This window comes from Lithobates pipiens, unplaced genomic scaffold, assembly GCF_037356315.1.
Source record: "Lithobates pipiens isolate NorthernLeopardFrog02 unplaced genomic scaffold, aLitPip1_a1.2 Scaffold_10, whole genome shotgun sequence".
NCBI classification, from domain to species: domain Eukaryota; kingdom Metazoa; phylum Chordata; class Amphibia; order Anura; family Ranidae; genus Lithobates; species Lithobates pipiens.
This window is the reverse complement of record NW_027507686.1, coordinates 44-18412: the sequence shown is the minus strand read 5'-3', so window position 1 is coordinate 18412 and position 18369 is coordinate 44. Positions and strand designations below refer to the sequence as shown.

Genomic DNA, 18369 nt, shown 5'->3' with positions numbered 1-18369 from the left:
CAAGGAAGACTGCGGCTGAGCTCCAGCCCACGCTAGCCACCTCCCACACACCTCTATTCAGCAGGCCGGTGTGCCCTTCCCAGCTCAGAACACTGCTGCCTTAGCAACCAGACCGCACTGCAGAGGCACGGGGTGACACAGCAAGCCAGGTCTACCACACTCAGGCCTACGCCGACATCGTTCTTGCTCCACCCAGACACGGCCCCCAGCGCCTCTTCTTCTCTGGACTATCTCCGATCAGATAAGCTCCCGGTTGCCCCCCCCACCCCCCCAGCAGTTGATCCAGGGCCCGCCTCCGGGGGTCAGGAAGGAACTTTTTGCCCTACTGAAGCAATTGACCGGCACTGCTAGGGGTTTTTCGCCTTCCTCTGGATCAACGGGAGGGCCGTAGGTCAGCGCCCCCCCCCCCCCCAATCACGGTTACCGGAACCTGTCGCACCGTCATCATCACAGCTATCACCAGCAGTATTCTTCAGGTCCAGGATCTTCGCTACAAGCAGAGGTAGCTGGAACAATCAGTAATTCACGACTCGACTACATAAACTCCTTCCACATAGGATACCCCAAGATAATCTTGTGTGCTTACAAATGGCCAAAACACGGCAGCAAGACCGATAACAGGAAAAACCCACATCAGGATTATCATCTCAGTAATCCTAGTACCATCATCTTCATCCTCTCACCATGTGCTATTTTAAATACTCAGCAGAAGTTCTCCACAGGCTAAGAAATACCACTTCAACATGACCAGCCTCCATTCAAAAAATCCAGGAAAAGAATAACTACTAAAGACCGACCTACAATCAGCCACCAAACACAGGAAGATACCAACTCAACCACAACAATTAGCATGCGCCATGATCAACACCAGGTCTGCAGTCAAACACAGACTGGAAGTACAAGATTTCATCACCCAAAATAACATAGATTGCCTCTTCATCACGGAAAGCTGGCTAACACCCGACTGCAACACCATCCTAACCGAATTGGGGCCTGAGAACTACAGGATCCTAACTGAGCATAGGAAATGGAAAAAAGGAGGAGCCTAGCAATGATTTTTAAATCTCACCGTGTGCTCACCAAAGCAATTTTACAGAACTCAGTGCCTTTCATGGAGACACTGACTCTACATCTTCAATCAACACCCCAAATCAAAAACGTTCTGGTACTTGGGGACTTTAACCTCTGTGCAAACTCTATCCAAGACCCTATTGCGACCGCATGCATCAACCAACTGGAAGAACTGGGTCTCCAGCAACTGATAAAGACTCCAACACATGGTTCAGGACACACCCTGGACCTCATCTTCAAACAAAATATGGACATCAACATACTCGACAACATACCACTACCATTGCAACAACAACTCATCAGACCAGATCGCAGAGGAAACTACACTCTGAAATCTTCAAAACCACATTATCAAACAAAAAAACAACTGCTACTGTGCAAATTACGCAATTAAATAATTTGCTGTGAATGCAATAACGCTGAATTTAAGCCACTCAACGGAACACAACTCCTTAAACAAGGCATTACTACAAACAGCAGACTCAGTGCTCCAAAGCGCAGGACACTCTCCCGAAGAAGAAAACTCGCCATGGTTTAAAGGCACTCTCACTCTACTCAAGCAAGAACGCAGAAGAGCCGAAAGAGCATGGAGAAGAAATCCTACCAAGGAAAACCACACAAACTACAAAGGACTCACAGAGAAATATCACAAAGCAATGTTCAAAGCTAAAAAAATATTATTTCTCGAATACCATCTCATCGGCCTTAAACCACCCTCAGGAGCTTTTCAAAATAGTCGCTCAGTTGATGAACCCTACCTGCTTAGTGCCCCCAGCAAACAAAACCCAAGATTTCTGTAATGAGTTATCATATTTTTTTCATCGATAAAATCATCATCATCATCCGGAAAACAATTCACCAGAAAAACAAACAACCTCATTCAACCAAAGCAAAAAGAAGGCACGAACATCCCACAACCACTGAAGTTTTCTCTGACCCCAATAAAAAAATAATCAAAAACCTCAGAGACAGCACATCACCAATTCCGAGATCTTGGCTCGGACCATAACTCACCTCATAATAGGGGTGTTGAAATTAATCGCCGAATCGATGCATCGGCCTTCGACCGTCCACGATGCGGCATCGATGCTGTAGCTTTAAGTAATCGATTATTGAGGATGACGTCACCTCCGAGTGGAACCGAAAGCAGCCGAAGCTTTCACGCCGTTTTCTCATGCCTCCTGCTGACGTCATCCCCCTGTGTCTCGGCTCAGAGAGAGGAGAAGAAGACACCGGCCCTGCAGTCTGACCTCCTCCGAGTCCCAGTCCCCCCCAGAGCTTTCCACCCAGTGGGCTTCCTTCCTCCCCAGGCCAGCACAGAGCACAGACTGCCATTGTTACAGGGGGAGAGGGAGGCCGACAGACCGTCCGTCAGTGCCTCATCAGGCCCATCACCCGACTCAGGAGGACACAGTGACAGGAGTCAGGACTGGGAGAGAGACCCGAGCTAGGCCGCGCTGTCCTCACAAGCAGCAGGAGAGCAGAGGAGAGAGACCAGCTCCGTCCAGAGCACCTGGGTGCCACTGCCAGTCAGACACAGTGCCACACTGGCTGCCACTAAGCTCAGAGTCAGTACCATCATCAAATCAATCAGGTAGGTAACTGTGTCATTGTCATTTGTCATGTTAGTGTCACTAACCCACACACACACACACACACACACACACACACAGTGGAAGAACTAGTACAGTCACTAAACTGGTCATTCTTCTGTCCTGTCCTCTCAGATTCCAGTCCTCACTCATAGGCAGCAGCAGGAGAGGAGGAGAGAGAGACCTGCTCTAGCACCAGAACAGCACTGCACTCAGCTCACTCATGGTCATCACAGGTAGGGGTAACCAAACTCCCTGTCTGAGTGTCTCTGTCATACACACTAGTAGTACTAGACTAAAAAGAGGTGGTAGGGTATGGTAATACGGTACTACCAAACTAAGATAAATTAATATATAATATAATCTAAAATAATACAAATATCAAAATCTAATCTGTATCTGTAATACTGACAGAGTTTGTAGACAACATTGTCATCACCCCTGTCACAATTACATGGCATGATGCTAGACTAGTAAAAATGGCAGGAGACCAAAAAGAACGGGAAATAAAAAATGCACCTAGCTTTTTAAAAGCTAACATCTGGGCACATTTTGGCTTTATGAACATGAGCAAAGTGGGAAGCACGAATTGGACAAGTCATACGCTGTGTGTAAAGCCTGTCACACAAAAATTAAATATCTAGGGAATACTACTAATTTGAGAAACCATGCTAGCCGTTTTCACTCAGAGATGCTAAAACCTGCCACTACCACCACCAGTGCCAAGGAAAAAGAGCGAGCTCAGCCAAGAATTGATGCAGCAATAATCTCAACTTTGCCGCCCAACTCTGAAAAGGGGAAGAGAATAACAAAAGCTGTAGCAACTTTCATAGCTAAGGACCTGCGCCCTTACTCTGTTTTGGACAACACTGGGTTTCGCTACCTTTTGAAGACGATAGAGCCGCGTTACAAGATCCCGTCACAAAGTCACTTTACAGAAAACTTTATACCTGCACTCTACCACGCAAACCAAAGCTCAGATAATTGCGTCAATGAGCCAAGCAAGTCGAGCCGCAATAATGTGATTCATGGACTTCAGTCACGATGGAGTCTTATGTTACAATAACAGCACAGGACTGGCAGATCATGTCGCATGTGCTACAAACGAGAGCCATTTATGAATCTCACACGGGTGCTCATCTGGCAGAGTTACTGTCTGGAGTTGTGGAAGAATGGCAACTGTCCGATAAATCTGTAGTGCTTGTGACCGACAACGCGTCATACATGATAGTTGCAGCTCAAGTTGGGAAATTCCCCCATGTGAAATGCTTCACCCATACGCTAAACCTTGCATCCCAGCGAGCGCTGAAAGTGGCAACACTATCCAGGCTTCTTGGCAGAGTGCGACGGATATCCACATTCTTTCACCGCAGCACTAGAGCAAGCCACTGTCTAAAAGAGAAACAGAAATGTCTTGGCCTGAAGAATCATAAGCTGATAACTGATGTGCCAACAAGATGGAACAGTGCATACGATATGGTCGAGAGGTTCTTAGAACAACAACCTTGCTGTCTCCAGAAGTCAGAAAAGGAGAGTCCGATCTCTGCACTCTCAACGAAACAGATGCATCAAATGCAGAGGACGCTGTGAGTGCATTAAAGCCAATGAAGGATGCAACCATGCTGATGTCAGAAGAGCGCAATCCAACAGTTTCTCTCATTGCCCCTCTAAATGAACAACTCCTCCAGAGCATGACAGACACTATGGGAGACACACCCATGATCCATGAGATAAAGAATGCCATCAGAACAGATCTCCAGAAGAGGTACAACAGTGAGGCAGAGAAGATCCTTTTATCCTCACAGAGGAGGAGAGATTGGAGATATACAAAGGAGTGACTGAGGAGGCTGCATCCTTGGAGGTAATTAAACTTAATTTGAATTTCATCATGTTTCTTGAAACAAACTGGAACTGTGTGGTGTGGTGTGACTTGTAAGCCATGCTTCTGAATCTGATGTGGTGCGGGAACTGCACCGTCCGTTTCCTGTGCTTTTCCATCACCCCATCAGAATCATAGGCAATTGACAATGTGTTTTATTTATTTTTTTTCTATTATTTTTTGTTCAAACACAGATTACATCTAGGACACATGATGAGGATGAAGTTGGAGTGCCTAGAAGAAAAGAAACTCTGGAAGAAGAAGAAAGTTCAGCCATCGAGGACAACCATGCTCCATCTCCTCCCAAAAGAAAGATCGCTGCTCATGACTTTATTCGGACAGTCTTTCACTGACACTGAAGGTACAATAGAACCCAAGACCCCCTATGCCAAGGCTGAAGAGGAAATGGAAAAATATTGTAAAGCCCCACCTCTGCCTCTCATCGAGGACCCTTTGAACTGGTGGCGTGAGCATGAGGTCATGTTTCTCCTCCTTTCTCAGCTGTCAAAGCAATACTTGTGTATTCCAGGCACAAGCGTGTCTGCAGAGAGGGTTTTTTCCACTGTAGGAGATGTGGTAACTGCAAAAATAAGCACCCTCAAACCAGAGCATGTGGATCAGCTAGTGTTCTTACAGAAAAATCTACACATTCCCAAATGCTAAGCAGCATTGCTTGCGCCTTGCAGTGATCCATTTTTGTTTTTTCTGTCTTTTTTTTGTGATTTTAGTCACATCCAGGAAGTGATGCTGTACTGTCGTTACGTATCTGCCAGTGCCCCTGCCCTGCCCAGTGCCCACTTCCAGTCTGCCACACCAGCGGTGTTAATTGTATATATTTGTTTGTTTATAGCACTGTCTGCCATTGATATAATGATTTTTGTTTTTTGCAGATTTTAATTAAAAGGCCCTCTTTCCCCTTTCCCTTCCCCTATTCCCCTTTTCCCGTTCCCCTATCCCCCTCTCCCTTTCTCCCTCTTTCCCTTTTCCCTTTCCTCCCTTCCCTTTTCCTTCTCTCTCTCTCTCCCCCCCTCTCCCTTTCTCTCTTTCTCCCTCTTTCCCTTTTCCCTTTCCCCCCTTCCCTTTTCCCCTCTCCCTCCCGAGTCCCTAATCTATTCCCAATCCGTATGTTATTGTCAAGAAGACCTTATAAACGACAGTTATGCCACTCTAGTCTAGCGCGCTGTCAATGTCAACGCAGTCACACTGTTGTTGACTCAGGCTCACTGGTGGTGGCAGGCTGGCAGCAGACCTGCCGGCAAGGTGGCTGTGGCAGTGGCACTTGCAAACAAACAATGATGATCACGGTGAACCTCAACCTGGAGTATTATATGATATATATTATATTTGTTAGAACTTTTCTAGCACTGGAGGAGATGGAGAATGGTTTTCTAGTTCTACTGTTATTGTGTGTCCAACTGTCCATTTTGAATTTTTAGTTTTCACTGTGACAAACTAATGGCATGTTTGTCACAGTGTGTCTGTCATGCTCTTTGACTGTCTGTTTTAGGGGTTTAACCTTCAACCAATTCTATATTTAATTCCAGACAACTGACGCCCGCCAAGCCACCAGAGGAATGCAAATCCTTGAAAGAATAAATTGAATCTTAAAACCTGGAGTAAATCTCTATTGGATCACACCAAGTCACCAATACACAAAAGAAAAATCACACACCGTCTGACGTGTGTTTTTTTTCTTTGTGGTATTGTGTGCATTTCTGATCCTATAACGGTTTAAAGAGGAAGTAAACCCTAATGGGTTTACTTCCTCTTTTTTTCCCTGCAAAGGTAAAGCATAATGGACTACTATGCATCGCATCGCATAGTAGCTCATTATGTGTCACTTACCTGACACAGGAGCAGGCGAAGTCGCCGCTGTCCCCTGTAGTCCGCCGCATCCATCTTGCTGGTGGCGTCTCGCGGCTCCGACGAATGACAGCGGCGAAGCCGCGATGACGTCACTCCCGCGCATGTGCACGGGAGTCGCGTCTCGCAGCTCCGCCGCTGCCATTCGGCGAAGCCGCGATGACGTCACTCCCGCGCATGCGCACGGGAGTCGACAAATTAGGCAGATCCATTCTTGGACTTGCCGCATTTAGTGCGCCTGCGCGCCGCTGTCTACGGCGCATGCGCCGTAGACAGCGGTGCCCATTTTCGGGCAAATATCTCCTAAACCATATAGGTTTAGGAGATATTGCTTGGACCTACAGGTAAGCCTTAATCTAGGCTTACCTGTAGGTCAAAGTGGTTTGAAAGGGTTTACTTCCTCTTTAACTCAAGGTTTTAAGCTTCAATTGATAATTTATTCTGTCAAGCATTTTTGGGCTTCCTCTAATGGTGGCGTGGCTTGGCTTCAGTTACAGGTGTATCGTGGTAGAGTGCAGGTATTACTGAGTGACGACTTGTGTGTCAGTGAACAAGCTTTTCTAGCACTGGGGGGAGATGGAAAGAATGGTTTATTTTTGAAGATTGTGTCAGACACAATCTTCAAAAATGTGTCCATTAAATTTTCACACTTGATGTGTGTATAAACTGTATGATTGTCAAATGTCAATTTTGGGGGGGGGTCAACTTAACCCTCAGCTAAATAAATTCTAAAAATTATATTTAATTCCAGACAACTGACGCCTGCCAAGCCACCAGAGGAAGGCAAATCTTTGAGAGAATAAACTGAACCTTAAAACCTGGAGTAAATTTAATCTTTATTGGGTTATGGATTGTTTAATACTTTGATTAACCACTTGCCGCCTGCCCTATTACAAATAGACGGCGGCAAAGTGGTTTGATAATCCCGACCGGACGTCATATGACGCCCTCAGGATTATGAGCCGCTGCGCGCCCCCGGGGGCGCGCATCGCGGCGATCGTTGTTGCGGGGTGTCAGTCTGACACCCGGCAACTACGATCTCGGTAAAGAGTCTCCGACGGAGACTCTTTACCACGTGATCAGCCGTGTCCAATCACGGCTGATCACAGTGTAAATGGGAAGAGCCGGTGATCGGCTTTTCCTCACTCGCGTCTGTCAGACGTGAGTAGAGGAGAGCCGATCGCCTGCTCCTCTGACAGGGGGGGGTCTGTGCTGATCGATTATCAGCACAGCCCCCCTGAGGATGCCCACCAGGAACACCACCAGGGAAAAGGTAATCCTCCCTAGACCACCAGGGATGCCCATGGTCAGCACAATGGATGCCAATCAGTGCCCATAATGGATGCCAATCAGTGCCCACAATGGGCATCACTGATTGACATGCATTATTGTTTGGCACTGATTGGCATCCATTAGTACATTATAAAACCAATGCCGCCTATGAGTGCCCATCTGTTATGAGTGCCCACCTGTGCCGCCTATGAGTGCCCATCCGTGCCCATCTGTGCCGCCTATCCATGCCCATCTGTGCCGCCTATCCATGCCCATCTGTGCCGCCTATCCATGCCCATCCGTGCCAGCTATCAGTGCCAATTTGTGCCACCTATCAGTGTCCATCCGTGTCGCCCATCCGTGCCGCCTATCAGTGTCCATCAATGCCACCTCATCAGTGCCACTTCATTGGTGCCCATCAGTGCCGCCTTATCAGTGCCCATCAGTGTAGCCCCATCAGTGCCCATCAGTGAAGGAGAAAACGTACTTATTTACAAAGTTTTGAAACTGAAACAAAAAAAAAAACATTTTTTTTTTTCAAAATTTTCGGTATTTTTTTATTTGTAGCGCAAAAAAAAAAAAACGTAGAGGTGATCAAATACCATCAAAAGAAAGCTCTATTTGTGGGAAAAAAATGATAAAAATTTCATTTGGGTACAGTGTAGCATGACCGCGCAATTGTCATTCAAAGTGCGACAGCGCTGAAAGCTCAAAATTGGTCTGGGCAGGAAGGTGTTTAAGTGCCCAGTATTGAAGTGGTTAAATGACTATTTTCTATTATGTCAAAATATATGCTGAATCTCCTTACTCAAAATGCTTCACCTAGAGACCCCCTCCCATCGGAGTGAGTCCAGGAGTCCACAAGCCATCAGCAGAAAACCTGGATGAAACTGGCCAGGACCCCTTAGATAAGGGTCCTCCAATCTCTGCTTGACAGCACAGAATACACCTGAGATGATGCTTTGCAAACAATGAGTCATCTTCTACTATAAAGGGGGCTATATGCCCAGAGCAATAAAGGAAGTTTTTCACTGAACAGTGTGTGTCAGCGTACTCCTTCTAAACATGCATGCATGGACATTTGAATTAGACCAGGTGCAGATAACTCGGCCAGAGATTTGTCCGGGATCCAAAACAATTGGATCACAAACACACACACACACACACACGAGAAAAAACACACACTCACTGACCTGATGACAATGAGTGGCTGTGCCAATGCCCATTACCTACCTGACTGTGGCCCACCCTTTCACATGATTCTGATTCTGACGTGTGTATTTCTGATACCATAACAGTTTAGATCAAGGTTTTAAGCTTCAATTTATTATGTCAAGGATTTTCCAGCTTCCTCTAATGGTGGCTTGGGTTGGCTTCAGTTACAGCCAGGTATATACCGTGGTAGAGTGCTGGTAACGTTTTCTGTAAAGTGACTGGGTGACACAACTCTGAGAGCTTATAACGCTGATCTAGGTGATCTGTGCTGTTGACTCACTGGGCAGTAGTGGTGGCATTGGCAAACAATCATCACGGTGAATCAGGAAGTTCTGCAACACACTGTGTGACTGTGTTATAGGTTCATTGTGTTTGCCACTCAGTCAGGAAGTGGAAGTGCTCTGTTTTATAGATGTAGGTGGTAGTGTTACTGTTACAAGTAGTTTACTTCTGCATAACAAATATTAAAATGTAAACTACTTTACCTGGCCAGCACTGTACTACACAACAGGTTTTGATGTCACAGTACTCTTTTAAATAAATAAATACTGTTGTCTGCTGCACTGTTCATGTTGTTCATGGTCAGACTTTGCTATAAGCAGGGTGCTTGGTGTAATTTGTTTAAATAGCAGATACAAACAAATATATTTCTTCAATTTCTGACTGCTTGCATTAATGCATTTATTTTTTGATGAAAAGTTGAAAATCATGGGCACTTGGGTATTGATCGTGATGTATCATGATGCATCGCAGAATCGAATCGTGAGGTAAGTGAAGATGCGTACCCCTACCTCATAAATCAGTCATTTAAAGAAGGGATTGTTCTGGGCACCCTCAAACAAGGCATCGTCAAACCCCTGCTAAAGAAACCCAACCTCGACCCTCAGGACCCTAACCACCGCAGACCGATAACAAGCCTTAACACCATTTCCAAGATTATGGAGAAAGCGGTAGTACAACAGCTACAACGCCACCTGGACACACAAACTCCTGGATCCTCTGCAATTAGGCTTCCGCCCAGGCAAAGGAACAGAAACGGCACTCCTCAAGATATGAGACAACACCCTCGAAGCAGCAGATGAAGGATAATCATGTCCTGGTACTGTTGGACCTGTTCGATACAGTGGACCACAATACTCAACACCCAATCACAGCCTTCGATCATCTAACCAAAACCTTCTCCACATTACCAAATCCCATTACAAATCAAAGGGAGAAAGGAGATTCGCAGTCTAAGGACCACGGCTATGGACCACGGCTATGGAATGCTCTACCGACGTACATCCGCATGGAAGAAAACCATCAGGCCTTTAGGAAAAACTCAAGACCTACCTCTTCTAAAGAAGCTTGACAACACAGGACGAATCCAGCGCCTTGAGGCGATTCAGTTCACATTGTAGCACTTTACAAGTTATTCATTCATTAATTCATAAGACTTTACACGCCTTTTGTTTTGATGCACCTGGAATATATTTAGCAGATTTAAACTGAAGATTTCATTGTCTAAGGTTTGCACTGCGGTGACACCAGGACAGGAAATGAGGGGAATGGGGGTCACCAAGGGAGGAAGACAGACAGCTGCAGGGTCACTGGGGCAAGAAAATAAATACAGAGCAGAGGTTCTAATCCTTCCCCATAACTTCCTCTGATGGTGACACCTTGTTATTGGGACTCCCCAGTGGGGACACAGACAGCAATAAAAACCTTTGAGTAGTACTAACCCCTCCCCCTCTCTATCCTTAAATACAAACAAATCCACAATTGTTGGAGTTTGGCTTCCACACAGCACCAACACAGACAGCGGATGGCGCTCTTACCTTCTTCGGATGGCAGAGTCCAGCACCCAGGGTATGTTTGTAGCGCCCAGGACAAGGATTCCATCATTGTTATTGCCGACACCTAGGAGGAGAGAGTGGCATTGTGTTATGTGGGACCCAGGTCACATGCTGTACTGCCAGGGAACCGACAGAATGGAAACCCAATCTTTAACCTCTTCAATAACCCCTCTCACCTCCTTCCTGCCCCCCATCCCCCAATACCAGGCACTCACCCACTTCCTGCCCTCTACCCCCCAACCCAATACCAGGCACTCTCACCCGCTTCCTGCCCCCCCCAATACCAGGCACTCTCACCCACTTCCTGCCCCCCCCAATACCGGGCACTCTCACCCACTTCCTGCCCCCCCAATACCAGGCACTCACCCACTTCCTGCCCCCCCAATACCAGGCACTCACCCACTTCCTGCCCCCCCAATACCAGGCACTCTCACCCACTTCCTGCCCCCCCCCCAATACCGGGCACTCTCACCCCCTTCCTGCCCCCCCCAATACCGGGCACTCTCACCCCCTTACTGCCCCCCCCCCCCAATACCGGGCACTCTCACCCCCTTACTGCCCCCCCCCCCCAATACCGGGCACTCTCACCCCCTTTCTGCCCCCCAATACTAGGCAATCTCACCCCTTCCTGCCCCCCCAAATACCGGGCACTCTCACCCCCTTCCTGCCCCCCCCCCAAATACCGGGCACTCTCACCCCCTTCCTGTCCCCTATCCCCACTTCCTCAATACTGGGCACTCTCACCCCCTTCCTGTCCCCTACCCCCACTACTGGTCACTCTCACACCCTTCCTGCCCCACTCCCCCAATACCGGGCACACACAAATAGAGATTTCTTTAGGTGGTATTTAATCACCTCTGCCGGTTTTATTAAAACAAGAAAAAAAAAAAAAGACTGAAAATTTGGAAAAAAATAATAAAAAAATTTCTTTGTTTCTGTCAGAAAATTTTGTAAATAAGTATTTTTTTTCCCCCTACATGGATGGGTGCCCATGAGGCGGCAGTGATGGGTGCCCATGAGGCGGCAGTGACTGGCATCACTGATGGGCACTGTTGGGGCTGCACCTGATTACCTGTGCATGTCTCCCCTGTAAGGAAATGATGTCAGTGTGAGGGGAGGAGACATGATGACTTACATTTCCTTTGTTTACATTTGATCAGCTGTGATTGGACACAGCTCTTTACAGATCGGGATTGCGCCGTCTGCCAGTGGCACAGCATGCCCATGATCGCAGCGAGACTGGGGCGACGTCATAGGACGTTGTACCAGAACAGAGCACCCCGTCCACCATCATTTGTCTATATAGCAGGCGGGAAGTCGTTTTTCCCATATTCACACTTACCTAGGTGGATGAAACATCTGTCCCCCGGCGTCTCTGCACTGAGAACCGAGCGATCGATCACCACTGATGGCTCGGTTCTCTCAGCTCCCTGAGCAGAGAGCTGCAGACTGGCAATCAGCAGATCTTCACCCTGCCCCCACCCCCTTCCCGCGCACTCACTGAAGTGCTGAGCTGTAGAGGTGCGAGGCGCAGCTCGCTGAGAGGAACCTGGCAGATCCCGACTCCCATTGTCAGGATGACGCGGTGCTTGGACTGATGTCCGTGACGTCAGCAGAAAGCGAACTTCAGACCACTCTCTGCTGAAAACGGGTCACAGGAGTGCAAAACAAACTTTTATCCTGTCACCCGTAGGAGGAGCCCAGCCAAACGAGCTCAGCCTGGACTTCTCCTTTAATATGTTTATGCAAAATAATCTTTAATCTGTTTAAGGGCATTAAGGACACTTTCACACTGAGGCACGGGGCTTCAGCAGTAAAGCGCAGCTACATTTAGCGACGATTTACCGTTGTTTTAGAGGTGCTTTTCAGCTGCTAGCGCCCAAATAAAGGGTTAATGGCACCCACACAGCGCCGCTGCACTTTGCAGGTGCTTGAGCGCTGCTTGCAGGACTTTTAATGTCCAGCAATCACACCGCTCTAGTGTGAAAACTCTCGGGATCTCACACTGCAGTGACAGGAGAGGCGATTTGCAGGCCTGACTTTTAGCGCTATAGTGCCTGTAAAGCGCCTCAGTTGCAGTCATCAGAAAATCTGCCCAGAGCAATGGCCGTCGACCGCCACTCGAGCAAGCAAAGGTAGGCAAGAAATTACTGTAAGTGGTTGGAGGCGATCAGCAGCAATGAAATGTGAAAAAGGTATTTATTTGAAAAGAAAAACCTATGTCAGTTGTTTATAGTAGATGGCAATTTACAAACTAAAACAACATCCGGTTGGATTTCCATCTACTTTAAAATGGAAGTAAATCTATCGACTAAAACTAAAACGGTTACATTTCTGGCACGCGTCGGGAATGTAACTGTCACATTGGTTGTGCTCGGGCAAATCATCCAATGTTCGGCATCATAACCGATCACATTTGCAGCATCATGGCAGCTGAAGATTAAACAGAGGCCCAGATGGCAGCTTCCTTGGCTGAAATGATAGGAGGGTTTAGTTCCACTCTAAGGATGTAGCGGTGTGCCATCTATGAGGTCTGGCTGTAGAATGAAGGAAGTGTACCGTACCTTGCATCTGCACCAGGAACTCCGTCTTGATTCTGCGGGCAGCTTCACTTTCATTTTCATTCCGAGAGCCGCAGAGGGAGTCCACCTCATCGATGAAAATGATGGAAGGTTTATGTTGTCGTGCTAATTCAAACAGGTTCTTTACCAGCCTGTAATACACAGAGATGGGTTCTGTTTACCAGCCTGTAATATACAGAGACAGGTTCTCTTTACCAGCCCGTAATACACAGAGACGGGTTCTCTTTACCAGCCCGTAATACACAGACGGGTTCTCTTTACCAGCCCATAATACACAGAGATGGGTTCTCTTTACCAGCCCATATAACACAGAGACGGGTTCTCTTTACCAGCCCGTAATACACAGAGATGGGTTCTCTTTACCAGCCCATATAACACAGAGACGGGTTCTCTTTACCAGCCCGTATTACACAGAGACAGATTCTCTTTACCAGCCCGTAATACACAGAGACAGATTCTCTTTAGCAGCCCGTAATACACAGAGACGGATTCTCTTTAGCAGCCCGTAATACACAGAGACGGGTTCTCTTTAGCAGCCCGTAATACACAGAGACGGGTTCTCTTTAGCAGCCCGTAATACACAGAGACGGGTTCTCTTTACCAGCCCGTAATACACAGAGACGGGTTCTCTTTACCAGCCCGTAATACACAGAGACGGGTTCTCTTTACCAGCCCGTAATACACAGAGACAATAATACACAGAGACAGGTTCTTTTTACCAGCCCGTAATACACAGACGGGTTCTCTTTAGCAGCCTGTAATACACAGAGACAGGTTCTCTTTAGCAGCCCGTAATACACAGAGACGGGTTCTCTTTACCAGCCCGTAATACACAGAGACGGGTTCTCTTTACCAGCCCGTAATACACAGAGACGGGTTCTCTTTACCAGCCCGTAATACACAGAGACGGGTTCTCTTTACCAGCCCGTAATACACAGAGACGGGTTCTCTTTACCAGCCTGTAATATACAGAGACAGGTTCTCTTTACCAGCCCGTAATACACAGAGACAGGTTCTCTTTACCAGCCCGTAATACACAGAGACGGGTTCTCTTTACCAGCCCGTAATATACAGAGACAAGTTCTCTTTAGCAGCCTGTAATACACATTATTACTAATCTGAATGCGTGTATGGCCAGCAGAAAATGGTTACAGAATGTATTCAGATTTCTTCTGGTGTCCAATAATATCATTTGAAGAAGAACATTTTTTATTTTAACCCCTTAAAAACCCAGCCTTTTTCTGACACTTCTCACATACATGTAAAAATCTACTCAGAACTCCCAAACATTATATACATTTTTTAAAGCAGAGGCCCTAAAGAATAAAATGGTGGGTGTTGACATTTTTTATGTCACACAGTATTTGTTCGTTTTTTTTTTTTTCAAACACAATAAAAAAAATACACTTGGATGAATTTTATTGCACAAAAATGCAATACAATTCCCAATTGGTAAAATATAAAAGATGTTATGTCACGCTTTAAAATGGTGTACGCCTGTGGAATGGCGACAACCTACATACATTATCTAATCTATGAGCGACATTCCAATAGCAGAACCCCTCCTGCTGCTTGTAAAAGGAATCCGGATGCCATTTAGCTGCTAGGATTGCTTTTACAAGAAAGATCTCCCCCAGCTCTATAAAAAGATGCCGCCATCATTGCGGTATACTGGCTGGAAGTCAGGAGATGTACGGATACGTCGCCCCGTGGCAAATGGTTAAACACCAAACACTCATTAAATATATTGTATTATTTTCCACATTTTATAGACGTATTTTTGGCTCCTCTGTTGTAAAAAGTCTGTTTGCAGAAAAGTGAGCGAGTCAGAGCATGGACCCCCTGACCCCCTTCCCCACCTCTATGTACATTTTATATATATATATATATATATATATATATATATATATATATATATATATATATATATATATATATATATATATATATATATATATATATATATATATAAAATGTACATAGAGGTGGGGAAGGGGGTCAGGGGGTCCATGCTCTGACTCGCTCACTTTTCTGCAAACAGACTTTTTACAACAGAGGAGCCAAAAATATATATAAAGTAATACAAACAATTCATCAAGATATATCTGAGAACATCCGCATTAAAACAGCGCTTTATAGAAAGTCCTTTACAGAAGCAACAATGTACGAGAAATCACTAGAAAGTTCTTAGTGTGCAGATAAGGTGTCTATAGTGATCTAATCAGCGTTGCAAGGTGATCAAAGTGCTGTCAACCTTTCTTCCACCATAAACCGGGAGTGCTTCACCACATGCGATGCGTACCCCCTAGGGGGTTAAACTCACCAGACACTGCTGAAAAAACAAGCCTTAAGGAGTAGTCACTTCCTTGAGTGTAGTAATATATCACCTTAGCGTTGCAGTTCCAAGCAGTCCTCCAAGTTTATCATAAAAATAAAACAAAGTGTGCACATAGCATAATACTGTTTTATTTTTTAAAAGGTTCGCACAAAACAATAAAATCACCCATTTAAATATCTGCGTACATTGTCTAAAATATCGTCAGCATTTCAAAAATGTGTACTTCACCGATTATTCAGATCTCAGAGCCATCCACAAGTGTTCCACTGTGTACACTGTGCATCACTTCCTGGTCTGTGGTCAGCGGTGGAGCGCACACCTCACTTCCGGTAGCGTCGTGTAGGCCACGCCCTGACGCATTTCGTCACTTTATTATCACATACACACATTTCTGACCTAAAAGGAGATGATGTGCAGATTGTACAATCTAATGGTATAGTGTATGGCCAGATTTAGGCCATACCCCTCTTGCATGTTGGTCAGAGTTGTAGGTAGGCGACGAGTTGAGAACTAAAAAATCTTTAAAAGATTTTAATCAAAGGGAAGGGAGTTGGGTGGAGTTTTCCTTTAACCCACTTACTTCTCACTTTCTCCCAACCACTTGGACATCAGATCCGAGGACGACACAGAGAAGAAGGTGGAGTTATTGGCTTCGGTTGCTACAGCTTTGGCCAGGTAAGATTTTCCTGTTCCTGGGGGTCCGAACAGCAAGATACCACGCCAGGGGGTTCGCTTTCCTGGAGAGAGGAATGGGGGAGGGGGGAGGTCACATGATGATAATTCATGGAGGAAGTTGCCAATTTAAAGTCACCCACAATAAGGATACATGTGTCACCTAGGAGCAGACCCCACAAGGTGCTATTAACTTCTTACAAGGTGAAAACATACTACGCCTTTGTGGACAATTGATGTGACATTAAAGTAGAACTAGAGGCAAAACTTTTTTTTTTTTTTCATCTTGAATGGAGTAATGGGGTGATATAACCTCTGTCAGATTTTTGTTTTGCCCTATGTGTCCCATTGGGGAGATTTCCCTTCATTTCCTATCCCATAGCCAAACAGGAAGTGACAGGAATTCCTTGATGACCCCCCAGGTTGCCTTCAGTTCTACTTTAATCACATTCTGGTCCTGATCAGTTTCAGCAAGTTGTGAAGATTTGTTTGTTTATTCACAATGACAAAAAGGTAGGAAAGTGTGAGGAGTCCCAGAGGCTGGATTATGGGTATGAAGTGCCATCCTTCCTTTTAATAGGGACATCCTGGTCATATAGGATAACATATGTTGCCAGTACAGAGACACGCAAACCCTTTATTCTGGTACAATCACAGAGAAAGCCAACGTTTCGTGGACGGCACTACCAGTGGAGGGGGGGGGGGAGGAGTGGACGGCACTACCAGTGGAGGGGAGGGGGGGGGGAGGAGTGGACGGCACTACCAGTGGAGGGGAGGGGGGGGGAGGAGTGGACGGCACTACCAGTGGAGGGGAGGGGGGGGGGGGAGGAGTGGACGGCACTACCAGTGGAGGGGAGGGGGGGGGGAGGAGTGGACGGCACTACCAGTGGAGGGGAGGGGGGGGGAGGAGTGGACGGCACTACCAGTGGAGGGGAGGGGGGGGGAGGAGTGGACGGCACTACCAGTGGAGGGGAGGGGGGGGGGAGGAGTGGACGGCACTACCAGTGGAGGGGAGGGGGGGGGGGGAGGAGTGGACGGCACTACCAGTGGAGGGGGGGGGGGGGGAGGAGTGGACGGCACTACCAGTGGAGGGGGGGGGAGGAGTGGACGGCACTACCAGTGGAGGGGGGGGGGGGAGTGGACGGCACTACCAGTGGAGGGGGGGGGGGGGGAGTGGACGGCACTACCAGTGGAGGGGGGGGGAGGAGTGGACGGCACTACCAGGGGGAGGGGAGTGGGGGGTCATTGATTAGAATGTTTCTGACTGGATAGAGAGTCATTAGGACACAAATTGGGCAATGTAAAGCGTTAAAGGGACAGTGCTGCACTTTTTCCCTATACTGTGATCTAATTTAGGACCATAGTGCAGTGTGCAGCAGATTGATTTAAATAAAGTTGGACCATCAGTGCGGAGTGTTTAATATCGAACCCTTCCTCAGTCATCACATGCTGGGAGGGGTGGGGGCCTTCGTGGTCCTGGAACATTGCTATCCATGTGATCATAGAAGAATGAAGACCTCGGCACTCTGACACAAGATTGCTGGTCCCATACTTCATGGAGTCAGGAGTGGTGGCCGCACCCTTCTAATTCCATGGCTGGTTCCAGTATAGTGTGTGAGCAATACACCATAGGAGCATCTTTATAGGAAAATCAGAACGCTATGGAAGGTTCTCTGATAATTACAGAGACGCGTTCAGGAATCGGAGTATTATGGGAAAACACAGACCTGTGAATAGATGAGGGAATTTAATAGGCAATATCACAGCTTCTTTCAAAGCTTCCTTTGCCCCTTCCAATCCAGCCACATCGTTCCACCGGACATTTGGCTTCTCCATGACGATGGCACCTATAACAGGACAAAGATGGAGACAATGAAAAATGGAAGGTCCAAGTCACATGATCAGAACAGGAAACTCATATCTGCTCATCACACCTCTGACTACACGTTGTATGACTAGATGTACGAGACTGTCTGTCCTATTACCACCAGATGTAATTCTTTACTGTCCCAGATTCCTCCATCCACCCCCCCCTGATCTACTAACCTTC

The 18369-nt window shown here is 46.8% G+C and overlaps 1 protein-coding gene across 1 annotated transcript in view; it reads right to left on the bottom strand.

Annotated features, from left to right (window-relative positions):
* The window catches only part of LOC143926521 (vacuolar protein sorting-associated protein 4A), a gene marked incomplete at its 5' end in the record, with an annotated part of 33244 nt that extends 15078 nt beyond the window's left edge, over positions 1 to 18166 (bottom strand). Inside the window, 4 exon segments of the mRNA XM_077450316.1 lie at positions 10710 to 10791; positions 13292 to 13440; positions 16228 to 16384; positions 18047 to 18166. Of these exon segments, the coding sequence (XP_077306442.1) occupies positions 10710 to 10791; positions 13292 to 13440; positions 16228 to 16384; positions 18047 to 18166 (508 nt within the window).
* Positions 18167 to 18369: the final 203 nt, after the last annotated feature.